General features: G+C 45.0%; 1 protein-coding gene across 3 annotated transcripts in view; it reads right to left on the bottom strand.

The window, feature by feature from the left end:
* Nucleotides 1-6,879: 6,879 nt before the first annotated feature.
* Nucleotides 6,880-21,200, bottom strand: part of PPP1R10 (protein phosphatase 1 regulatory subunit 10) — a 45,117-nt gene continuing 30,796 nt past the window's right edge. For all 3 annotated transcript variants that reach the window (XM_082732911.1, XM_082732910.1, XM_082732909.1), the window contains 18 exons: nt 18,050-18,167; nt 17,285-17,371; nt 16,994-17,129; nt 16,424-16,475; nt 13,234-13,311; nt 12,922-13,095; nt 12,607-12,712; nt 12,384-12,496; nt 11,694-11,794; nt 11,069-11,216; nt 10,833-10,991; nt 10,492-10,738; nt 10,259-10,322; nt 9,933-10,127; nt 9,703-9,778; nt 9,349-9,462; nt 8,407-9,210; nt 6,880-8,129 (listed from right to left, as the gene is read on the bottom strand). In XM_082732911.1, coding sequence (XP_082589037.1) covers nt 8,020-8,129; nt 8,407-9,210; nt 9,349-9,462; nt 9,703-9,778; nt 9,933-10,127; nt 10,259-10,322; nt 10,492-10,738; nt 10,833-10,991; nt 11,069-11,216; nt 11,694-11,794; nt 12,384-12,496; nt 12,607-12,712; nt 12,922-13,095; nt 13,234-13,311; nt 16,424-16,475; nt 16,994-17,129; nt 17,285-17,371; nt 18,050-18,156 — 2,871 coding nt within the window. In that variant the 5' untranslated portion in view covers nt 18,157-18,167 and the 3' untranslated portion in view covers nt 6,880-8,019. The remainder of the gene's footprint in view (nt 8,130-8,406; nt 9,211-9,348; nt 9,463-9,702; nt 9,779-9,932; nt 10,128-10,258; nt 10,323-10,491; nt 10,739-10,832; nt 10,992-11,068; nt 11,217-11,693; nt 11,795-12,383; nt 12,497-12,606; nt 12,713-12,921; nt 13,096-13,233; nt 13,312-16,423; nt 16,476-16,993; nt 17,130-17,284; nt 17,372-18,049; nt 18,168-21,200) is intronic.

Raw genomic sequence — 21,200 nt, 5'->3', positions numbered from 1 at the left:
TCCAGCCCTTCAGACAGGAAGGAAAAGGTTCATCCCTTCCATCTGGGACTCTTAGTTGGGCCTCTCACTGTCCAAGCTCTGCCCTGTGGCAGAGTACCGATCCTCTCAAAAGTTCCTAAGTCAGCCATCATGTACAGCACCGTGGGGTATACAAAAGGAAAAGGGGTGCCTAGGTGGCTTAGTCAGTTGAGTGTCCAGTAAAAGGTTAATTGCCAAATGTATGGTAGGTACTCTAGATTCTATGCTTTGCCATATGCTTATAGAAGGGGAAGATTATCCAGAACTTGATTATTTGACTGAGAGGATCACTTCAGGGTGGGCCTTTTAAAAAAGAAGAAGAATTTGAATAATGAGAGAATAGGGAGCCATGTTTGGACTCTAGGAAAAGAGCAGACCAGAGGCCTACAAAGACGAAAAAACTATTTTGCAAGTTAATGAGAAAGCGTGGCTTGTGTGGCCATTTTTCTTACTAGAGTTATATTGGGGAGGTAGATTTGGGAAGTAACCAGTGGCGAGTGGTTGGTGGTTCAGGTGGTGGTATGACTGTAGAGCATGTGGAGTGGAGCCCATAACTTGTTGCAAGTGCGGTAACCAAGTGCTTAAGTAGGGTGTGGGAAGGATGGGTTGGGAAGGAAAAGACAGGAAGAGGTGCGGGAGGTGGGAAGAATTCTAGAAGAGAATGATCTGAGGTGTCCAGTTCTAGAGGGAACATGAGGAGCTGTTTGGTCAAGACTTACTGAGTGTGGACACCTATTTTTGGGAAACCTTTTTTTTTTTTTTAAAGATTTATTTATTTGACAGATCACAAGCAGGCAGAGAGGCAGGCAGACAGGGGAGGGGACGCAGGCTCCCTGCTGAGCAGAGAGCCTGATGTGGAGCTTGATCCCAGGACCCTGAGACCATGACCCGAGCTGAAAGCAGAGGCTTTAACCTACTGAGCCACCCAGGTGCCCCGGGAAACTATTTTTTGACCAAGTGAATAAATAATAGTTGGTCTGAAGTACAAATTTTATACTGGAGGTACAAGTTTGATGTGGAGATAGTGTTATTAGGAAACATCTCAAATTAGGAAACCATCCCCCATAATGGAATTTGAGGGGAAAAAGATAAGGGTTTTGAACCAAGCCCCTGAGTAAGATGTTTCATGTAAAGTAATTTCCACAATTCCGTGAAGTAAATATGTCACAGAAAGTGGGAGTGAGGGTTCAAACTAATGGCATGATGTTGGGACAGGATACTTCACCTCTTGGTACCTGTTTCCTCATCTGTAAAATGAAGATGATAAAAAATACCTACCTCAGAGGTTGTGAAGGGAATAGATATGTAATTATTTTGTAAAGTGCTTTAAATTTTTGCTTTTGTTACATGTGTTTCATGCAACATTCTACCTTAATATTTTCAGTTCAATCGTCTAGATGGTATGTAAAATACATTGGAATGTTATTTATAAAGTGAATGCCAAAATTTTGCATTTCATTTTTTTAAAAAAGATTTTATTTATTTATTTGACAGCAATCACAAGTAGGCAGAGAGGCAGGCAGAGGGGAAAGCAGGTTCCCTGCTCAGCCCGGTGCGGGGCTTGATCCCAGGACTCCAAAATCATGACCTGAGCCAAAGGCTGAGGCTTAACCCACTGAGCCACCCAGGTGCCCCTCAGTTTTTTTATCTAATTTCACTGCAAGCACTTCAAATGCTGCAAAACAGCTTCTGTCTCTGGACACAAATAGCACCTTTTCCTTCAATATACATACTTAGTGGAACTATTAATAATGCACTTAAATATGGGTAAAAGGTTGCCTCTTCTCCAAAAGAAAAACAGCATAGAAATTAAATGCAAAAAGAAAGGGTGCCTGGGTGGCTCAGTTGTTAAGCCCCTGCCTTTGGCTCAGGTCATGATCCCAGGGTCCTGTGATCAAGCCTGCATCAGGCTCCCTGCTTGGCGGAAAGCCTGCTTCCCCCTGCCCCCCCACCCCCCACTTGTGTTCTCTCTCTCACTGTGTGTGTCTCTCTTAAATAAATAAATAAATGCAAAAAGAACAAAAAAGGGGTGCCTAGGTGGTTTAGTCAGTTGAGTGTCCAGCTCTTGATTTTAGCTCAGGTTGTGATCTTAGGGTTGTGAGATTGAGCCCAGCATTGGGCTCCTTACTCAGCATAGTCGGCTTAGGATTCTTTCTTTCCCTCTGCCCATCCTCCTGCTTGTATATGCACACAGGAGTGCACTCTCTCGCTCTGTCTTTCTCAAATCTTTTAAAAACACACAGTTGGGGGCACCTGGGTGGCTTAGTGGGTTAAAGCCTCTGCCTTCAGCTCAGGTCATGATCTCAGGGTCTTGGGATTGAATTCCACATGGGGCGCTCTGCTCAGCAGGGAGCCTGCTTCCCTCTCTCTCTCTCTCTCTCTGCCTGCCTCTCTGCCTTCTTGTGATCTCTGTCAAATAAAATAAAATCTTTAAAAATACAAAATAAAAAAATAAAAACACACAGTTTACATGGTACAGTATATATGGGTAACCCAAAGCCTGGAAAATGGAATTTCATTAACAGAATTAAATTTTTTATTCTTAAGCAAGTTTTGCTATCTTTAAATCCTGGACTAAGGTACATAATAACCATAGAAATGTTTTTGAGGGGCGCCTGGGTGGCTCAGTGGGTTAAAGCCTCTGCCTTCAGCTCTGGTCATGATACCAGGGTCCATTGGGCTCTCTGCTCCGCGGGGATCCTGCTTTCCCCTCTCTCTCTGCCTGCCTCTCTGCCTACTTGTGATCTCTGTCTGTCAAATAAATAAAAAAAAAATGTTTTTGAAAAGCAGAGATTCTCCTGCACACCTTCCTAATGACGACTCAGGACAGTGACCTGCCCACAGTGACCCACCTTCAACAGAGAGGGTGTTGCTGATATAATGGCCCTTGTTTTGTTTTGTTTTTATGATGGTCCTTGTTTATCTGACTCCAGTATCCTGGACCTTTTCTCTTTGTGTAAAATGTGGAGAGGGTGACCAAAGCATGAGTCCTGGAGGGGCTTGAGAGCCAGAATAGCACTGTGTTTTAGGAACACACAAGTGTTCTAGGAAATAGTGCTACAACTGGAAAAGTGAAAACTAGTAAAAGAGTCCTGTAGCCCTACAGTACTCAAAGGAGGCCTGGGAGTGTCTGAAATTGCCATTGTGCGGCCAGTACTAAATGCAACAACAGAGACGCTTGAACTAGCTATTCTAGGATAGTGGCTTTCAGAGTGTCCCAGGCTAGCAGCATGAGCATCACCTGGGAGTCTGTTAGTGCAGATAGGCACTATGGTGCCTTTAGAGCATGCCAAAGGAAACATGGCGCTAGGAAAGTAGGGGGTCATCTTTAAGTCACGTGAATAAGGAAGATGTCTCAGGGAGTAACACTAAAGCCAAGCCTTGAAGGTGGTGAAGGAACAAAGGGAGTGGGGAAAGAAGAGCCCTAGGGAAGAAACCATAGTGTGCAGAGCCCCTGAACCTGGGAAGAGCTTGACATAGCCAAGATACGTGGCTTGAACTTAAGTAGGGGCCAGGGCACTCTGGGCCTGTAAGCCTTGATGGGGAGGGGATACAGTTTGAAGAGCAATGGGAGGTCATTTCTCGCAGTGGTGAGAATTGATCTGTTTTCATTTTTACAGAGTTGTTCTAGTTGCTGGGTAGAGGACACAGGAGATGAGAGAAGGGTTGGGCCTTGGAAAAGGGCTATTCTTCTCTAAGAAAGATAATGTAGACTCAGGTATTTTCAGGTGAAGGGGAAGTGGTGCTTACATTGATGGGGCTCACTCAGGAGTTTTGGTGCCAGTTAAGATTTAGGAATTGCCAAGCAGCGTAAGTGTTGAGTTGGTACTTGCAATTTGTACTGAGCCAAGATGGTAGGATTTCATATTTTTGCAACATTAGGTTTACTGCCCAAGAGTAGGAATGTGAAAACTAGAACAATGGTGATCCAGAATTGGAGATGTAACTGGTGTGTCTGGGGAGGGATTGACAGAATGTTTACAGCAGAAAGGGTATTTGGGGTGCAAGGAGGATGGGAGCAGAAAAGACCAGCTGAAATGGAGAGAAATGCCTATGGGGACTTGGTGAAGGTGAAGGTGTGGAAATGGGTCAGTGGCTGAAATGTAGGATGATCAGCCTTGTCAAAAAAAAAAGTCTCTAACAGGTTACTTTGGATTTTCATGGAGAATTTGAAAGAAAAATGGCTGAACTCATTTTTAAATTAAAATAGAAAAAACTTTGAGATGTCTCTAAAGGTTCTTGTGGCCTGATGCCAGAGATAGAAACACAAGTCAGAAAATGACCCACTAGGTCGTGACATGTTTGTTCATTTTTTCTCCTTCAACTGGGTACTAGTTATTTTTTTAAAAGATTTTATTTATTTGACAGATCACAAGGAGGCAGAGAGGCAGGCAGAGGGGGGGCGGAAGCAGGCTCCCTGCTGAGCAGAGAGTCCGATGCGGGACTCAATCTCAGGACTCTGAGATCATGACCTGAGCCGAAGGCAGCAGCTTAACCCACTGAGCCACCCAGGCGCCCCGGTACTAGTTATTTTTAAAAAATTTTTCTTAAACTTTAAGTAATCTCTACCCCTATTGTGGGGCTCCAGCTCACAACCCCAAGCTCCAGAGTCACACCTTCCACTGACAGAGCCAGCCACTACTTCATTCATACTTTACCTCTTAGTTTGGCCCATATGTTAGGGGCTCTTCTTAGGTCCTAAGTGCACAGAGCTCCTATAGGCAGACTGAGCATAGTCTGGGTGGGCTGGGCAAAGGGAAAATAAAAATAGCTCCGTGGGCGCCTGGGTGGCTCAGTGGGTTAAGCCGCTGCCTTCGGCTCAGGTCATGATCTCAGAGTCCTGGGATCGAGTCCCGCATCGGGCTCTCTGCTCAGCAGGGAGCCTGTTTCCTCCTCTCTCTCTGCCTGCCTCTCTGCCTACTTGTGATCTCTCTCTGTCAAATAAATAAAATCTTTAAAAAAAAAAAAATAGCTCCGTTGGCCTTGCTAAATGTAAATGAGGCCTGTGAAATTTAGGTGGTTATGGCCCTCCTGTGGCCACTCCTGGAAGAAGCAGCCAAGAAACTTGGGTTCTAGGGCAATGTGTTTTGAGTGTTTTCCAGATCAGCAGCAGCAACACATGGGAACTTCTTAGAAATGCAGAATCTCAGGATCCATCCCAACTACTGAATCATAAAATGTGCTGGACGCCATTCCTCATGTCTTTTAAGAAGCCTCTCAGATGATTCTGATGTTAGGTTGAAAACTGTTCTTTTTTAAAAAATTTTTAAAGATTTTATTTATTTGGTAGCACTGGGGTGCCTGGGTGGCTCAGTGGGTTAAAGCCTCTGCCTTCGGCTCTGCCCCACATCGGGCTCTCTGCTCAGCAGGGAGCCTGCTTCCTCCTCTCTCTCTGCCTGCCTCTCTGCTTACTTGTGGTCTCTGTCAAATAAATAAATAAAATCTTTAAAAAAAACAAAAAAGATTTTATTTGGGAGAGTGCAAAAAAGCACGAGATGGGAGGTCAGAGGGAGAAGCAGACTCCCTGTGGAGCTGGGAGCCCAGTGCAGAACTCAATCCCAGGACTCCAGGATCATGATCTGAGCCAAAGACAGTTGCTTAACCAACTGAGCCACCCAGGCACCCTAAATGTTTTTAAGTAGGCCCAACATAGGGCTCCAACTCATGACCCTGAGATCAGGAGTCTCACATGCTCTACCAAGCCTCCCAGGTGCCCCAAAATGAGCTGTTTGTAGTTTTTTTTTCCTAATCTCTACACCCAACATGGAGCTCAAAACTCTGAGCTAGCCAAATGCCCCTAAAGACCACTCTTCTTAATCCATGCCCCTATAGCCCCATCTTCCCAAAAATGCACTATCCTAATTTCTGTTTTCAAGAATAGCAGAAATTCCTATTTGAAGTTAATCCTATCCCTCTATGTTCTGATCTCCAAAACCTGTCTCCAAGACCTTACTCCATCAATGAAACCCTCAATACCTGTCCTTAAGAATTTAACATCACCAGGGGTGCCTGGGTGGCTCAGTGGGTTAAAGCCTCTGCCTTTGGCTCAGGTCGTGATCCCAGGGTCCTGGGATGGAGCCCCAAATCAGGCTCTCTGCTCTGCCGGGAGCCTGCTTCCTCCTGCCTCTCTGCCTCCTTGTGATCTCTGTCAAATAAAATAAATAAAATCTTTAAAAAAAAGAATTCAACATCACCAGGTGGTAGGCCTACTGACATCTGCTTTGCAGAGCCACTTTTTAGGGAAGAGCAGCTGTTCTCTTTGGGGGAAAAGCAGCTGTTCTGCTGCTTTATCCACTGAAACTGCTCTTAAAAGGAGTCACCAGTTTTTCCTTTTCCCAGAAACTGCTCTTGGGAGTTTTCCTCCTTCCACTCTCCCTGCTGCTTCCACCCACCCACACTTTACTCCTTCCCTAGGCAAATCCATAGGGATGGTAGGGTCAACTAGAGGTGAAGTGAACGTCCACACATACCGACAGCAGCTCCAGCAGCTCCGGCAATGTGAAAAGCAGTTTGCCTAGGTCCCAAGGCTTGCTCAAAGAATGTACCTGTGGTCTTTTATGTCAAAATATTCTTTCAGGGGCACCTGGGTGGCTCAGTGGGTTAAAGCTTCTGCCTTCAGCTCAGGTCAGGGTCCTGGGATGGAGCCCTGTATCGGGCTCTCCCTCTTTGCCTCTCTGCCTACTTGTGATCTCTATCAAATAAAATCTTAAAAAATTCTTTCATCAGTATTTCACTCAATACCCACACCTCAAGAGCAGAACCAATTTTAGCTCCTCAAAGGGACACAGAGGTTTGTACTAATGTACTTAAGCAGACAGTGGTGGGTTTTTTTTTAAACAAAGAGCCCAAACACACTAGGGGTTAAATAAGCTGCTTCTCTTTCCACTGTTTATTAATGTACAAAATATACAAAACCAAAAGAAAAAAAATACTCATCCCTCAAATCCATCGTGGCTCTAACCCAAGACCCTGCACAGAAGCCAACCAATCCACTGTTTTCATAGAAAACAACTGATGCCGAGACCTGGGAAGGAGAGGGCTGGGGAAAGGTGCGTCAGCTTTGCGGCACCCACCCAGGAAGGCACCTGGTGGGACTCAGAGGTGGCTGACAGGGCAAGGGAGCCAGAGGCTTCACACTGACAAGGTTCCAGGTAGGGGCAGAGTGCGCCAACTCCTGAAGGCAGTGCATGTAGTGTGACTGTCAGGCCCAGAGGGCCCGGCAAGTTGATGAAAAGCTGGTCTCACTCAAGTGTTAGTTTCCAGAATAGCTACAGGCAAGGGTGGGCCAACACCACCAGCCTCGCCTATGCCAGCTACAACTTCCACTTGGATGCAGGCGTGAATTGACCATCAGTGAACCTAGCAGACCCATGATGCAGACTTGGGTGTTCACAGAAGGTTGCAAAGTCTTACTTGAGAAAGGGACTCAATGGAAAGCCTGTGTCAAGGTGGAAGTGGGGATGATGTATTCCAGAACTCAAATCCAGCCTGATTGAGCCCTCTCAGTGCAGTGGGGTATATAATACCCCTTTTACCATCTCCCCACCCCATGAGAAGAATGAACTTGGCTGGGATGATTTCATAAGTGCATCTGATCTCATGTCAGTTCTGTGTGCATGTGGAGGACCCACAATAGAGTAGAGGTGTTCTCCAGGATAACCAGCTTTAGGTTCTCAGGCATAAAGGGTAATACTGGAAAAGGGTTTGGGGTTGTAGGGCAAATCTCCTCAAAAAGTGAAGCCAACTGGGTCTTCTCTTCAGCAGTCCAGGGTACAGAATGTATCTAGTCTCTCTCCTCCCCAGACTGGAGGAAAATATGTACATCAATGCGCACCAGTGATCAGAAAACCCCCAGAAACCCAAGCAGGTGGGAACTGAGGGGGCCGGCTCCTCATCAGCTGGGGACAGGGGAATGTGGGCCTCACAGAAGCCATAAGAGGGTGGAAGGAGCAAGGCTGCAGTCCACAGGGGTGTGTGTGGGTGGGGCAGAGGAGGTGGTCCCTAGGGCAGGGGGGGCCCATTGACACCCGGGTGGTAGAAGGCACAGTTGTTCTCATAGCGGCAGTTGCCCTTCATCATGAAATGTCGGCAAACAGGGCGGTTGGACATGTCTGTGGGAATGATGGTGGAATCATTAGATAGAACATGGCTAAGAGCTCAAAGCCACCCTCGCACCCCATCACCACCCTATCGATAGCATCCTGAAAACTATCTTTCAGGGAGACATGGAATCTTAGGGATTTGAGGGAAGGCCAAAAGGTAACAACTACCAGACATACAAAAAATAGGGTGATTTCATGTCTGGCCTAGCATACCCAGCATAGTGATGCTCCCCCAAAACTTGCATGGGACATCAAAAGCCACATAGTGAGCAGGAACCATTCTCACCTCCTCCATGGCTGTGGCCTCCATCGTGCCCTCGGTGGCCCCCTCCTCCATGGCCAGGGCCATCATGGCTACGGTGCTCATGAGGTGGTGGCCCTCGATGGTCATGGCCTCGGTGACCAGGGACATCATGAGGCCGGTGGCCATGGGGCCCACCATGTCCAGAACCTTCATGGGGGCGATGTCCACCACTTCCACCCATGCTCCCACCAGGGCCTTCATGGGGGCGATGTCCACTTCCAGCACCCATTCCTCCACCAGGGCCTTCATGGGGGCGATGTCCACTGCCTCCACCCATGCCACTGCCAGGGCCTTCATGAGGACGATGTCCAGTGCCACTGCCCATGCCACCACCAGGACCTTCGTGGGGACGATGTCCCCCACCTCCACCCATGCTACCGCCAGGGCCTTCGTGGGGGCGGTGCCCACCACCCATGCCACTGCCAGGGCCTTCATGGGGACGATGTCCACTGCTGCTGCTCATGCCCCCACCAGGGCCTTCATGTGGACGATGCCCACCACCTCCAACCATGCCCCCACCAGGGCCCCCTCGTCCATTTGGGGGTCCTCCTCCAGAGCGACCTCCTCTGGCCCCCCGGAAGGGAGGAGGAGGAGGAGGTGGTTCATTTCCTCCTCGGCCACCGCGGCCTCTATGGTATGGTCCAGGACCTGGTCCCGGGCCCCCCCGCATTGGGCCCCCCCGCATGGGGTCACCTGGGCCATCCCAGAAGGGATCACCCCCTCGTGGAGGGGGTGGGGGACCCAAGAGACGTGGACCCACTGGCCCACCAGGGCCTCCATGAGGACCTGTTAAGGAAAAAAAAAGACAGTATCAGCTATGTGTTACACTCAGGGAGGTCCTCTCCCACCTTTGGGTCAAACCTACATTATTACCAGGTCAAAATTAAGCAAGTAAACCCATTCCAACCTCTCACTATCACCTACCTGGCATAGGTCCCCCAGGCCCAGGGGGGAAATGCTGCATGGCCTTCGGGCCCCCAGGGCCTCCTGGTGGGAAACCATTGGCTATTGGACCAGGGCCTAATAGTCCATGTGGCACTATTAAAAAAGAAAAAAGTAGAACAAGAGGATGCTAGAAGAGTGGCATGACTTCCTAATTAGGTGTGCCTTTCTGACCCTCTCAGACCAACTTGGCAAAGCAATGCTCTGTCCAGTCTTGCCCTCCCCACCAGCAGTAATACCCCTGCTCACCACTGTCTGTAAACCCTGCTCCCTGCTCGCCCTCAACTCTGCAGTAGGCTTCCTCCCCCAAGCTCCAGGACTGGCCCTGGTGATTACCGAGCATCTGCTTGATCTTGTCTGAATAGTCTGGTTGCTTTAGCAGTTCCTCTGAGGGATGACTATTTGGACTACCCTGTAAGGTAAGATGAATAAAGAACAAGGTCAACAGAGTGCAAGGGTAACAACTGCAGAGAGAAGAGCCAGATGAGGAACCAAGTGAGAAGACAAGTACTGGGGTAAAAAGAGAGATTCCAGAGAAACTGGAAAAGAGGAAGGTGGGCTCATACCATGATGGAGGTGAGGATCTCTTGGACATTGATGCCTCCTCCTCCAGGACCCTGGGGGCTCTTCCCAGCACCCATGCTTCCCATGAGATTGGCTAGGACAGGGGGCAACTTGGAGCCACCTGCCCCATCAGGTGAGCCACCAGCTCCCCCAGGCTCCAGAGTCTCAATATATGAAGTCTCATCCATGGAACATTCCTGCAAGACAGGAGAATAATCAGGACTAACTTTGAAAGAATGAAGACACATTCCATTTGAAATGGAAATGAATTGTCAGAAGACACATTAAAATCGATCACACCCTCCATCACCACATAGCATGTGCTCACCTCATCTAGGGGGATGAGCTTCGGGGGTACAGGTTCATAGGGCTCAGGATCAGGTTCATGAGGACTATTAAGAACACCACAGGTGATGGGAAAAAAAGTGACAAATTATTTAAACCCTTAAAATTCCCTCCTAGCCCCCACCCACCTCCATATTACTCCAGGGAATGTACCCCTCAGGAGTCCAAGTATTTAACAAGACCATGGTTCATTCATGCCCACACTCTTTTGCTCACCTTTCCTTGTTCAAGAAGAGCTCCTGAAGGATTCCTTTCTCCCGCTCAGCCTGGATGTATCGCTCCTGGCTGTTGCTTCCAGGGGTGACAAGGGGTGAGGGAAGAACCAGGGGCCGCGGGCACACCCATGGCACCTTCTCCTCCATGTTGTCATGGCTCAGACGCCGGGCTGTCTCAAATGCATGTCTGTCTGACAGTATCTCTCGCTTAGCAGCCTCACCAAAGTCCTTGATCTTATTCACATTTACTATTGGCAAGGAGAAAAAAAAAAAAGTAAACACAACCCAGTCCTTTTTAAACTCCCTATGCCCACTTACTACACAAAAATCTTGACCGCTCACCTCGTTCAGTTTCATCCAGTTCAAAATAGAAATATTCTCTCAGTTTGCCCTCCTCAGGCCACGTCACAGTTTTCCTCTTCCTGCCTTTCCGGGTCAGCTGGCTAGGATCTCCAGGACTCTCCACTGGCTTTGCATCCAGTGCTCCTGGCTCCAAAGAGGCTGTAAGCAGGAGAGGTTTCAGACCAAGCTCCGTCCCTTTAGAAAACCCCCAGACCTGAACCAATTTCTAGACTCACCTGTATCCATGAGCTCTGGAACTTCAACAGGGGGAACTGGGGTGCCTGGGCGGTCTGTGTCCATAGCCTCACAAGGAGGTGCTGGTTCTGGGGAAGAAGGTTTGGCTGTGCTTGGTTCTGTGCTCGTTTTCCCTTCAAATGGGCTTGGCTATTGTGAAAGAAAAAGAAGTTCATGAGCTGATGTGAAACAAGGTTAAGGTAAGACAATTAGTCTGGGGTCTTAGACAGGATCCCCCATGAGTTCCTATAAAGGAAGATTCTTTTTTTTTTTTTTTTTTTTTTAAAGAATTTATTTATTTATTTGACAGAGAGAGAGATCACAAATAGGCAGAGAGACAGAGAGAGAGATGAGGAGAAGCAGGCTCCCTGCTGAGCAGAGAGCCCGATGTGGGACTCGATCCCAGGCCCCTGGGATCATGACCTGAGCTGAAGGCAGAGGCCCAACCCACTGAGCCACCCAGGTGCCCCTCCTATAAAGGAAGATTCTGTCATACCACCGACCCTGCACCACCTCCACCACAGTCCACATCTTGTTGTCCTCCCCAACCACTGCCAGGTGCTGAGCCCTTCCTTCTACTTTACTTTTGATACCCTGTCACTCACACCTACGGCCTAGTGCTCATACCTTGGCAGCTGTAGGTGATAGCACCTTCTTCTTCTTCTTAATTTTGATGCCTGGAACAGGGGCTGAATTGAGTGCATCCAGAAAGCCCAGGCCTTCCATGGCTACAAAAGGAAAAAGCATAAAATGGAATCATCAGACCTTTTTCACAATCCTATTCCTATAGACAAAGTCTGGGCAGGAAATGGGCCAATGGAGACCCCGTCACGACTGAGGACATAGTAAGTTCAAGGTAACCAGGAAGAATATGCTGGATTCACGTAAGAAATTCTTGTTATTCTATTTTTTATTTTGTTTTTAAGTAATCTCTACAACCAGCGTAGGTCTTGACCTCCCAACCTGGAGATAAAGAGTTGCATGCTCCTCCACTTGCGCCAGCCAGGCGCCCTTTCTTTTAAAAATTTTAAAGGCAAGCAACCGACCCTTTGAGTATGAATTAGAGTTCAGGTAACTGAAGAAGGCAGCCCACATGGACAAGACAGAATATCCCAAAGCTGGGGGAATCCCTAATCAGTCACTGAATAGCATACCTCTAAGACTCATCTCTAAAATTACTTTTAAGTAATCCTATGAAAGGGGACCTCCAGAGGTGCAAAAATTAAGTCACCAAGAAATCCACCCCCTACCCACCCTTCAACATTCATTCCCATTAAGAGTTTGCTCCCAAAGTGCATTCTTCTACTTTAGACTCACGCTGTGGTGGGATGATCTTCACTTTGATCTCTTTGGTGGCATTCGGTGTGGTGTTCAGTGGCTTGTATTTCTTCTCTGCAGGGGGTGCAGCATCTCCTGGAGCAACTGTGGTGCTGTCAGAAGAGGAACTGTCAACAACATCTCTGACTCACTCTGACTTGCCCCTTCTTCTCCCTCATATCCACAAACTAACCCACGCAGAAACTGAGGATGTGGTCCATACCTCTGACGCTTGAGGGGAATGGGTTTAAGGTTGTACTTGTCAGAAACCACCACTGCACTGGCGTTCTTCTTCACAGGCACCAAAGACGGAGTCTCCAGCTCTAGCCCTATGGGAAGAAACATGCTATTGGGGTTGAACTCCTTCCCACTCTCAACTCTTCCTCCCTGGTCCAACCCTAAATCTTCATCCAACCCAAGCCTCACCCATTAATCTTCCTTCTTCCATGTGCGCCCTATCATAAATCCGCTAATCCACTACAAAATCCTAGGTGTACATCTACCCACAGACCTTCCCAAGACCAGCCAGCAGCCCTACCAGTGGAACGGAATTTGGCGTGACTTGGTGCTGTGGTTCGGAGAGACTTGGGCTTCTCTTTCTTCTTCTCTGGGGCCTCCTCGGCCCGGGTCTCAGCCTTCACCTCAGTCAAGGGTCGCTCAGGAGGGGTGGTTCGACTCTTCCCCTCTTCTTTACGTTTCTTCTTATCTTTCTCTGTTATGAAAATAAAAAGCATTAAAGGATTTTACTTAAAAAGAAACACTGTTAAGAGGTGAAGCAGGCTAAAGGCACTGAAGGCCATGTCCCAGTGGGAAAGAAAGAAACACAAGGGAAAAAGACTAAGGAGCTTACCAGCAGGCTGGGTACTGCTCTGGGAGCGGATGACAGCCATCCAGTCACTGACAAGGACTGAAGCCAATTTCCGGAGCTCTGCAGGTCAGAGTATAAAGGGAAATGCCTAAGTAGCTAAAAATATTTTCTTTCACTAACAGAAAACAAGGATGTTTAAAGATATACTATAAAAATCTGTATAACAGAAAAAGTAACATAGAATTTTAACAACAACATGAGATAGGCTCAAAAACCAAACTCTTCAAAATGGAACAATGAGGGGCGCCTGGGTGGTTCAGTGGGTTAAAGCCTTTGCCTTCGGCTCAGGTCACTGATCCTAGGTTCTGGGATCGAGCCCCGCATCGGGCTCTCTGCTCAGCAGGGAGCCTGCTTCCCCCTCTCTGACTACGTGTGATCTCTCTGTCAAATAAATAAAATCTTAAAAAAAAAAAAAATGGAATAATGAATCACATGGTAGTCTTCTATTCCAATCCAGTGGGGGGTTGGAGGGGAAGATGACACATTAATTACATACAAGGTACATTATAAAAACTACATCAGTTGTTTTACATGTATCTCATATGGCTGTTATAACTTGAAGATTTTTATTCCTCTTTCACAGACACACAGCAGCATAAAGATCAGAGTCAGAAAGCTAAAAAGCACCAGAATGAAGCCAGTGCCGATGCTCTTCTGCTAACCATGTATTAAACTAAAATCAGGAAACAGGCAGGGTTCAAGTATCTGAAAAGCTAAGAACAGTATTACTCTACGTTGTCCTACCTAAAGGCAAACAAAGTTTCAAGGAACAGATTTAGATCCATCTTATAAAAGATTTCCTAAGCCACCTTTTTTCCTAGAATGCTACTAGTGATTAATGGCTTTAAAAAAATCAATTAAATGTAGCAAAGGCGAAGAGCTTAAAGCAGACCACTTTACGGACGAGGAAGGCATTATTTAGAGAAAGAAGATGAACAGAGAATTTAAAGGATAAAAATGTGTTTCCAAATATATAGGAAAAACAAAAACAAAAACCCCTACAGCTCTTGCCTTTTGTACTTGGCAAAGAACAGCTCTTACCTACGGCACCAGCCTCTTGCCAACATTTCCACATATAGACTTATTTTTTTTTAAAGATTTTATTTATTTGTTTGACAGACACAGGTGACAAGTAGGCAAGAGAGGCAGGCAGGGAGAGAGCGGAGGAAGCAGGCTCTCCGTGGAGCAGAGAGCCCAATGTGGGGCTCGATCCCAGGACCCTAGGATCATGACCTGAGCTGAAAGCAGAGGCTTTAACCCACTGAGCCACCCAGGCACCCCATAAACCCTAACTTTTCAAATATACAACTAGCAATTTCTATATTTAAGGCAACATGAACTCCAGTGCATCCCCAATACAGGGATACCCTAAATCTTTTTGGACCAACTGATACTATGGTCTAGTGAGACTTTAAGGTCCATAAGGAATGTACAAATTTCAGTATTCAAAGGAAGTAACAGAACAATTAAAGCTGTATTCAAAGGTGGCAACACAACTAGACAACGGGAAAACAAGGAACACTATACCTGAAAATGAAAAAATAAGAGATGGGCAATGATTTAAAAGGAAATTCTACAGTATGTGCTACATTACGAATTATTACTCAATATACTCTGTTATGTCACAAAAACAGACGTGTTCAGTATTTTAAAAAATCTAAAACCGAGAATAAAAAAGAATGGAAAGCTAGAGAACATTTTTCACTTAAACACTGTTAAACTCCTTATCTTGGTTAAACGTTCCCAGTGTTTTCTTCTATAGCTGAAGAATTTCAGATAGGCTTACCCAGGCCTACATGCTCCTTCTATACCAAACTGCCAAAGCCTCTTTCCAAAAGGCCCTGGCACACCATTCCCTTTAGACAAAAGAATAAGCCTATTCTGATCAGGGATTAGCTCTGCTAGAATACTGTTCACTTGTGGGATACTAATGTTTTGTGCTAGTGGTTTGTACACTGGGTATAAACCCTTTTCTTCACTAAAGAAAAGGCTGTGAAGCCTTTTCTGGAGCCAGGCCCTGTCTTTATGCCAGAACTGTATGATCCTTGCCAAGGGCTCCAATACCCTTTGTCTTAAGAAAAAGAAAGACTCTGTTGCTAACAAAGCTATGATCTTTGATCAGGATTCTTTCTGCCCATGTCCTAAAGGAAGGTGTTTATTGGTAGTACTATATGTCTATTACACACTGAAGGTCCCAGAATATGCTATATTTATTTAGAAAAATAAAAGGTTCTGCCCATGTCCTAAAGGAAGGTGTTTATTGGTAGTACTATATGTCTATTACACACTGAAGGTCCCAGAATATGCTATATTTATTTAGAAAAATAAAAGGAACTCCCATCTAAATAAATAAATAAATAAATAAATAAATAAATAAAAGGAAATGATGACAACACTCTCTAGGATGACACTATCTTCTCCAAAGAAGTTTAAGTATATGCCTTTTACACCAAGAGATAGTAAGCATCAGTTTTTAAGTATGGGATCTCATCTTACATTTAATAGTAGAGAAATGGACAAATCCCATTCGGAATTCAGATCAGGAAAGGGAGAAAGGTTAGAGAGTCTCAATTTTTATTTTATTTATTTATTTATTTATTTATTTTAAAGATTTTATTTATTTATTTATTTATTTATTTTAAAGATTTTATTTATTTATTTGACAGAGAGAAATCACAAGTAGATGGAGAGGCAGGCCGAGAGAGAGAGGGAAGCAGGCTCTCTGCTGAGCAGAGAGCCCGATGCGGGACTCGATCCCAGGACTCTGAGATCATGACCTGAGCCAAAGGCAGCAGCTTAACCCACTGAGCCACCCAGGCACCCAAGAGAGTCTCAATTTTTAAAAGAAAGAGAAAAGTATAGTGAGGTAGCAAGGAGTGACAGGATAGTTCAAGGATAGGAGTAAGACACAAAAATAACAAAGGGGGGGTGCGCCTGGGTGGCTCAATGGGTTAAGCCTCTGCCTTCAGCTTGGGTCATGATCTCAGGGTCCTGGGATGGAGCCCCGCATCGGGCTCTCTGCTCGGTGGGGAGCCTGCTTCCCCCCTTTCTCTGCCTGCCTCTCTGCCTACTTGTGATCTCGCTCTCGGTCAAATAAATAAATATAATCTTAAAAAAGAGAAAAGAAAAGAAAATAACAAAGAGGCAGTCATGAGGAAGGGCTGGCCCCTACCTTCATCCTCACTTGACTTGCTCAGCTGTTTCACCAGTTTGGCTGTGTTGTTCTGTGAGAGATGGGGAGAAAGTTAAATACAAGGAGGAAAATGAGTCCTCTTAGAGCTAAGAACTGCACAAACTCACACGCAATTTCTTTTTTGTGAGATTTTATTTTTAAAGTTATCTCTACACCAAAGCAGGAGCTCAAACCCACAACCCCAAGACCAACTGAGCCAGTTGGGCGCCCTGCCCACAATTTCTTAACAGTCCCTAACTGCGACCACCACTACTCTTGTACTTTACCATTTATAAAACCTTTGTAGGCATACAAACTTAATTCTAAAAACAACCAATGTTGGTAGGGGCATTCATTCCCAATGAAAGACAAGAAAACTGAGGCTCAAATACCTGAACTACCCCAACCAGAAACCTATTAATGGACATAAACCAAGTCTTCTGATACTAAATTCCTATTTTTTCTACCACTCTCCTGCACAGGCCCAAGACTGCCACACCAGACTCCATGTATTTTATCTACCAGGCTAAAGCAAAAAGGAAGCATTAGTGTTATAGAGACTTAAGGTACCTGCTTGAGATGGTCCACAGTGAGCGGGAGGTGCTGCAGGGTCAGTAGAATTTGCTGTAAGAGGGGAATGTTGTTCGTTGTCTTTGAATAGGTCAGCCAATTGTTAAGAAGCTTGTAGCCACCAACATCAATAAACCTGAAGGCAGGTAGGAGAATCTGTAATGTCCTTTCCAGGTTTGGAGTGCCACATCCCACACTCCTACTCCCCCATCAATGACCTAGGAACCCCCTGCACCCTCTCCCACCTTCTATGTACATCTTCCCAGCCCAGACACCCAGATCCCCACTTACTTGACCAATATTTCTGGTGACTGGGTCTGCAGGAGAATGTTCAAGTAAGTGCATCGACTCACCATCTTTCGTGCTTCCTTCATCAGGCTGTAGGAGAGATATTAAGGTTAGAAATGGAGCAAGAGCCTCTTCTTTCAACAGAAGCATCTCTGATCTGTGGGAATGCCTAAAAATCCCTATGACTGGGACTTTGCCACAGAACAGGAAAGTCACACAAGCCTCTGGGGGATGGGATGGATCCAGAGTGAAATGGAATCCCAGGAGAGGATGGAAGACAACTGAAGGGACATTGAGGTCTCTGATCTGGGGAGGTGAGCATCACTGCTTTTCTAACCCCCAGGACACACTTGATTTTGCTTCCCAGTTAAGAATGCTAGCACTAACAACCATCCATTCATAGTCTATTCAGGACTGGCTTGGTCTTTTGCCTTCCCCTCGGAAACTGGAGAATCCCTGAAGGAAAATGGCAGTCTGGGTAAATGGAATGTGACCCAGAACAGAACCAAAAATTGTGTCACCTGGCTCTTCTGCTCCCTTCCTTCCAAAGCATGACTTTAAGACTGTGGACATCAAAACCCAGATTCTATTATGGTGAGGAACCAAGGAATCACCTTTTTCTATGACGTAGTCTAAAATTATTGGCTACCGATCTTATTTCACTGACTCACTCTCTCCCCCTCCAAAAACGGTCTTTCCTATTCACAGTCATATTTCAACATAAAATATCCTCTGCTCACAATGACTCCCCAAAACAGGCAGACTCACCTGAAGATCTTGGAAATCCCATCCACACTCTTAACTTCCCCATCTCGGTTAAGGAAGCTATCCAGGCCCTTGAGCAGCTCTTTGGGATCTATGGGACCCGAACCCATGATCGAGGTTTCTAAGACAAGGACAAAATAAACCCACAGAATAAATGGGTGGCAAGGAGAGTCCCACTATACCCTCTAATAAATTCCATTTGTAGAGTTAATAAAAATTTGTGACTAATTATTCAATCTATATTCAACTACACTCACCATTTTCCAGGTAAGAGAAAATCAAAACATCATTACCACAGAGAAAAAAAGCCCTGGTAAGTTAAGCATGGGGAGGACTGAATGGGAAGACAATTAAGACAGGAGGACTGGGCAGCACATCTTTCTCCCTCCTGGTTACATCCTTCCTAGATAGCTGAACTTCACTAAATTGTACTAGGACTGAGTCAAGTTTCCGTAACAAAACACTCAACATTCCAAGGTCTTCTTGCTTATTGTTAGGTCTTATTTCTTCTTAGCTGCTGATAAATCTGGCTTGGGGGGAAAAAAGTACAGCTTGTTAAGAACTGGTACAATTTCAGACACTTGGGCTAAATATCTTCTAAGATTAATCAGTTCCTTTTTATCTATTAAGAATCACAATGACCTCCAGCAGTAGAGTATGCTCTGCTTGTACCAGGAGACAATCAGTTGAAGTGACAGTTGGTGAGTGATAAAAACTTGAAAACATAATCTTTCCCTCAAGAAAGTTGTGGGTAGCTCCCAGAAATGGAGACAAATGGATATAAAGGAAATCAAGCAGGCACTCCTAAGCCTTGAACAGAACTGTCACTCATTAACCAAATTCTGCACAAATTTTATTGTTTTAAAGTTAAGACTGGTTTGTGATTTCAAAAGCAAAGATGCAAATCTGATTACTCCCCTTCAAAATCACACCATCCAAGATCCCCAAAAGAAAGGCCTGAAATTAGAAACCAGAGAGCCAAAAAGAATGGAATAAAACTAGAAGCTGGGAAAACGCCATTAAATTTTAAATAGCTACTTTAGACCAGATTAGAAAAAGAGCTCATTAAAAACTAAACTGCTGTTATAAAGTGTGAAGCAATTTCTAGGCCAAAACCCAAGGTAATTTAGAATCAATGTAGCTCTGTGATTTTTATGCCTCTAAACACAAGATTTTCAGAACTGAAAAAGAAAGCCACCTCAGTACTATCTGCGTTTCGAATGTAAGGTTAATGCTGGATAGAAAGGAATCAAGAAGAAAACAATTTCTTGCCTCCCCTACAGGTAACAGACATAATCCCAGCAGGAAGGTGGGAATATCCGTGTTTTACAAGTTGTGTTTTGTGCAGATTTTTGTGCAGAAAAGAGAACAAATTTCTTAGAACAAAAATTTGTTCTAAAAAGAAAAACAAGCAAAATAATCTCAACCTTTTAGTCCTCCCAACAAGAAGGCCAATAAATTTCTAAATAGACAGGTCCTAACAACCTAGCGAAGCAGCAGCAGAAGCAGGGAAGAGGCTGATTCTTGAGACCATAACCTGTGAGCTGAATACAGAAAGAAAGATGAGGTTAAAAAAAAAAAAAAAATTTGCTGAGGTGAGCAAATCTGGATTAAGTGTGCTGTTGCTGCTGCTCTGGAACCTCCACAAGGACAGGTAGAATCTGAGGTCAGAAGAAAAACACTTAAGTAGAATACTGGGTAAGATTAGAAGCCCATGGGCCAAATCCACTGAAATGTGGTGATTCTTACAGACACAGACACAGGGAGAAAGGCATTCTTCCATGTAGTAAGACACCATAAAGTGGCATATGGACACTATAGCAAGAGATACATACAAAGATACAACAGAAGGATAAAACAGATTTCCCATCTATTGGAAACTGGAAAAGCAGTGAGTGAATCCAAAGTAATACATAACAGCAACCACAATATACACAATTTGACAAAAAGATTTCAATTAAATTAACATCAATTCAAACCAGCACCACCACCCCCACCAGGCCAAATACTGCTGACCTGACTGATTAAAACTCAATATACATCACCTTGGAGAAATACTTTTGCACACCCAAGTACAAGCTGAGCCAACAAGAGTATTACCCCTACTTCCTTCAGAAACTCAAAAGAAGTGTCACCTGAACTCAAATGTTCCTCAAGAGGGTGGAGAGAAGAAAGAATAACGAAACCCAGAAAGAGACCAACAAGTACAAAGCCAAATTCTGCCCAGTGCCTTCTTCTGGGAATGAGACCAAGGGACAACTTTTTCCCCATTCACAACAAGCAAGAAAAGTCATGAGAAGCTAGAAGACAAAGCAGAAATGTTAAATATTCATTTTCCACTAGTATTTTTCTATTATTTGTATTTTGGAAATACAATTAACAGAACTAAGTTTCGTCTCACAAGTACCAATCGTGACAAAATGTAAATGGGTTTTCTCATGGCTCTCCTACAAGCAAATTAGTTTTAACTCATTTTAAACTAAGGACTATATCAAGTGTATTACAACCAAATTTCCTTACTTCAAAGTCAGTATATTTTGAAAGAAGTTACAAGGCACTCAACTGCAAAGGAATGAAGAGCCTAAATTCCTGGCGCAGGCCTACAGTGGAAAATGCAGAGCTGACCAGGGAAGGAGGGACAGTAACCAAGTGCATTTCCTAGTACTTTCTGGAACCTGGAACAAATACTTAAGGAAGCTTTCTGGAATCAAAAATAATCTAGGGCATGATATGTTTGCTTTTAATTTCCTTGAAGATAGAACATACAAAAGGGGCAGGGGGAGGGGAAGAACGCCAGGCTTATCTCCACCTAGACCTAAGCTGTGCATTCCTTCTTATGGATTTTGCAGGCAGAGATGAGCACTACTGACTGACAACACAAGGCTCTGGGGAATTTTCTTTCTTACCAGAGAGAAACATAGAAATTCTTAAGTGACACCAACTCCTGCCTCCAAAATGACTTTTACTTGGGAGTTATTCAATTAACAAGGTGAAAAATACCTAGCTTGGCTAAAGTTATTCCATAGCCATCAAAAAAAAAAAAAAAAAAAATCAAAGCCCTTTTAAAAACAATCATAACCCTCTTATAACAAGAGAAAGGAGTCTGAATTTACCTTAACTTAGAAGTCTTAGCACTTCAGGAAATGAAAATGTT

This window comes from Mustela nivalis (assembly GCF_964662115.1).
Source record: "Mustela nivalis genome assembly, chromosome: 5".
NCBI classification, from domain to species: Eukaryota; Metazoa; Chordata; class Mammalia; order Carnivora; family Mustelidae; genus Mustela; species Mustela nivalis.
The sequence above is the reverse complement of the archived record's forward strand: the minus strand, read 5'-3'. Positions and strand labels throughout refer to the sequence as shown.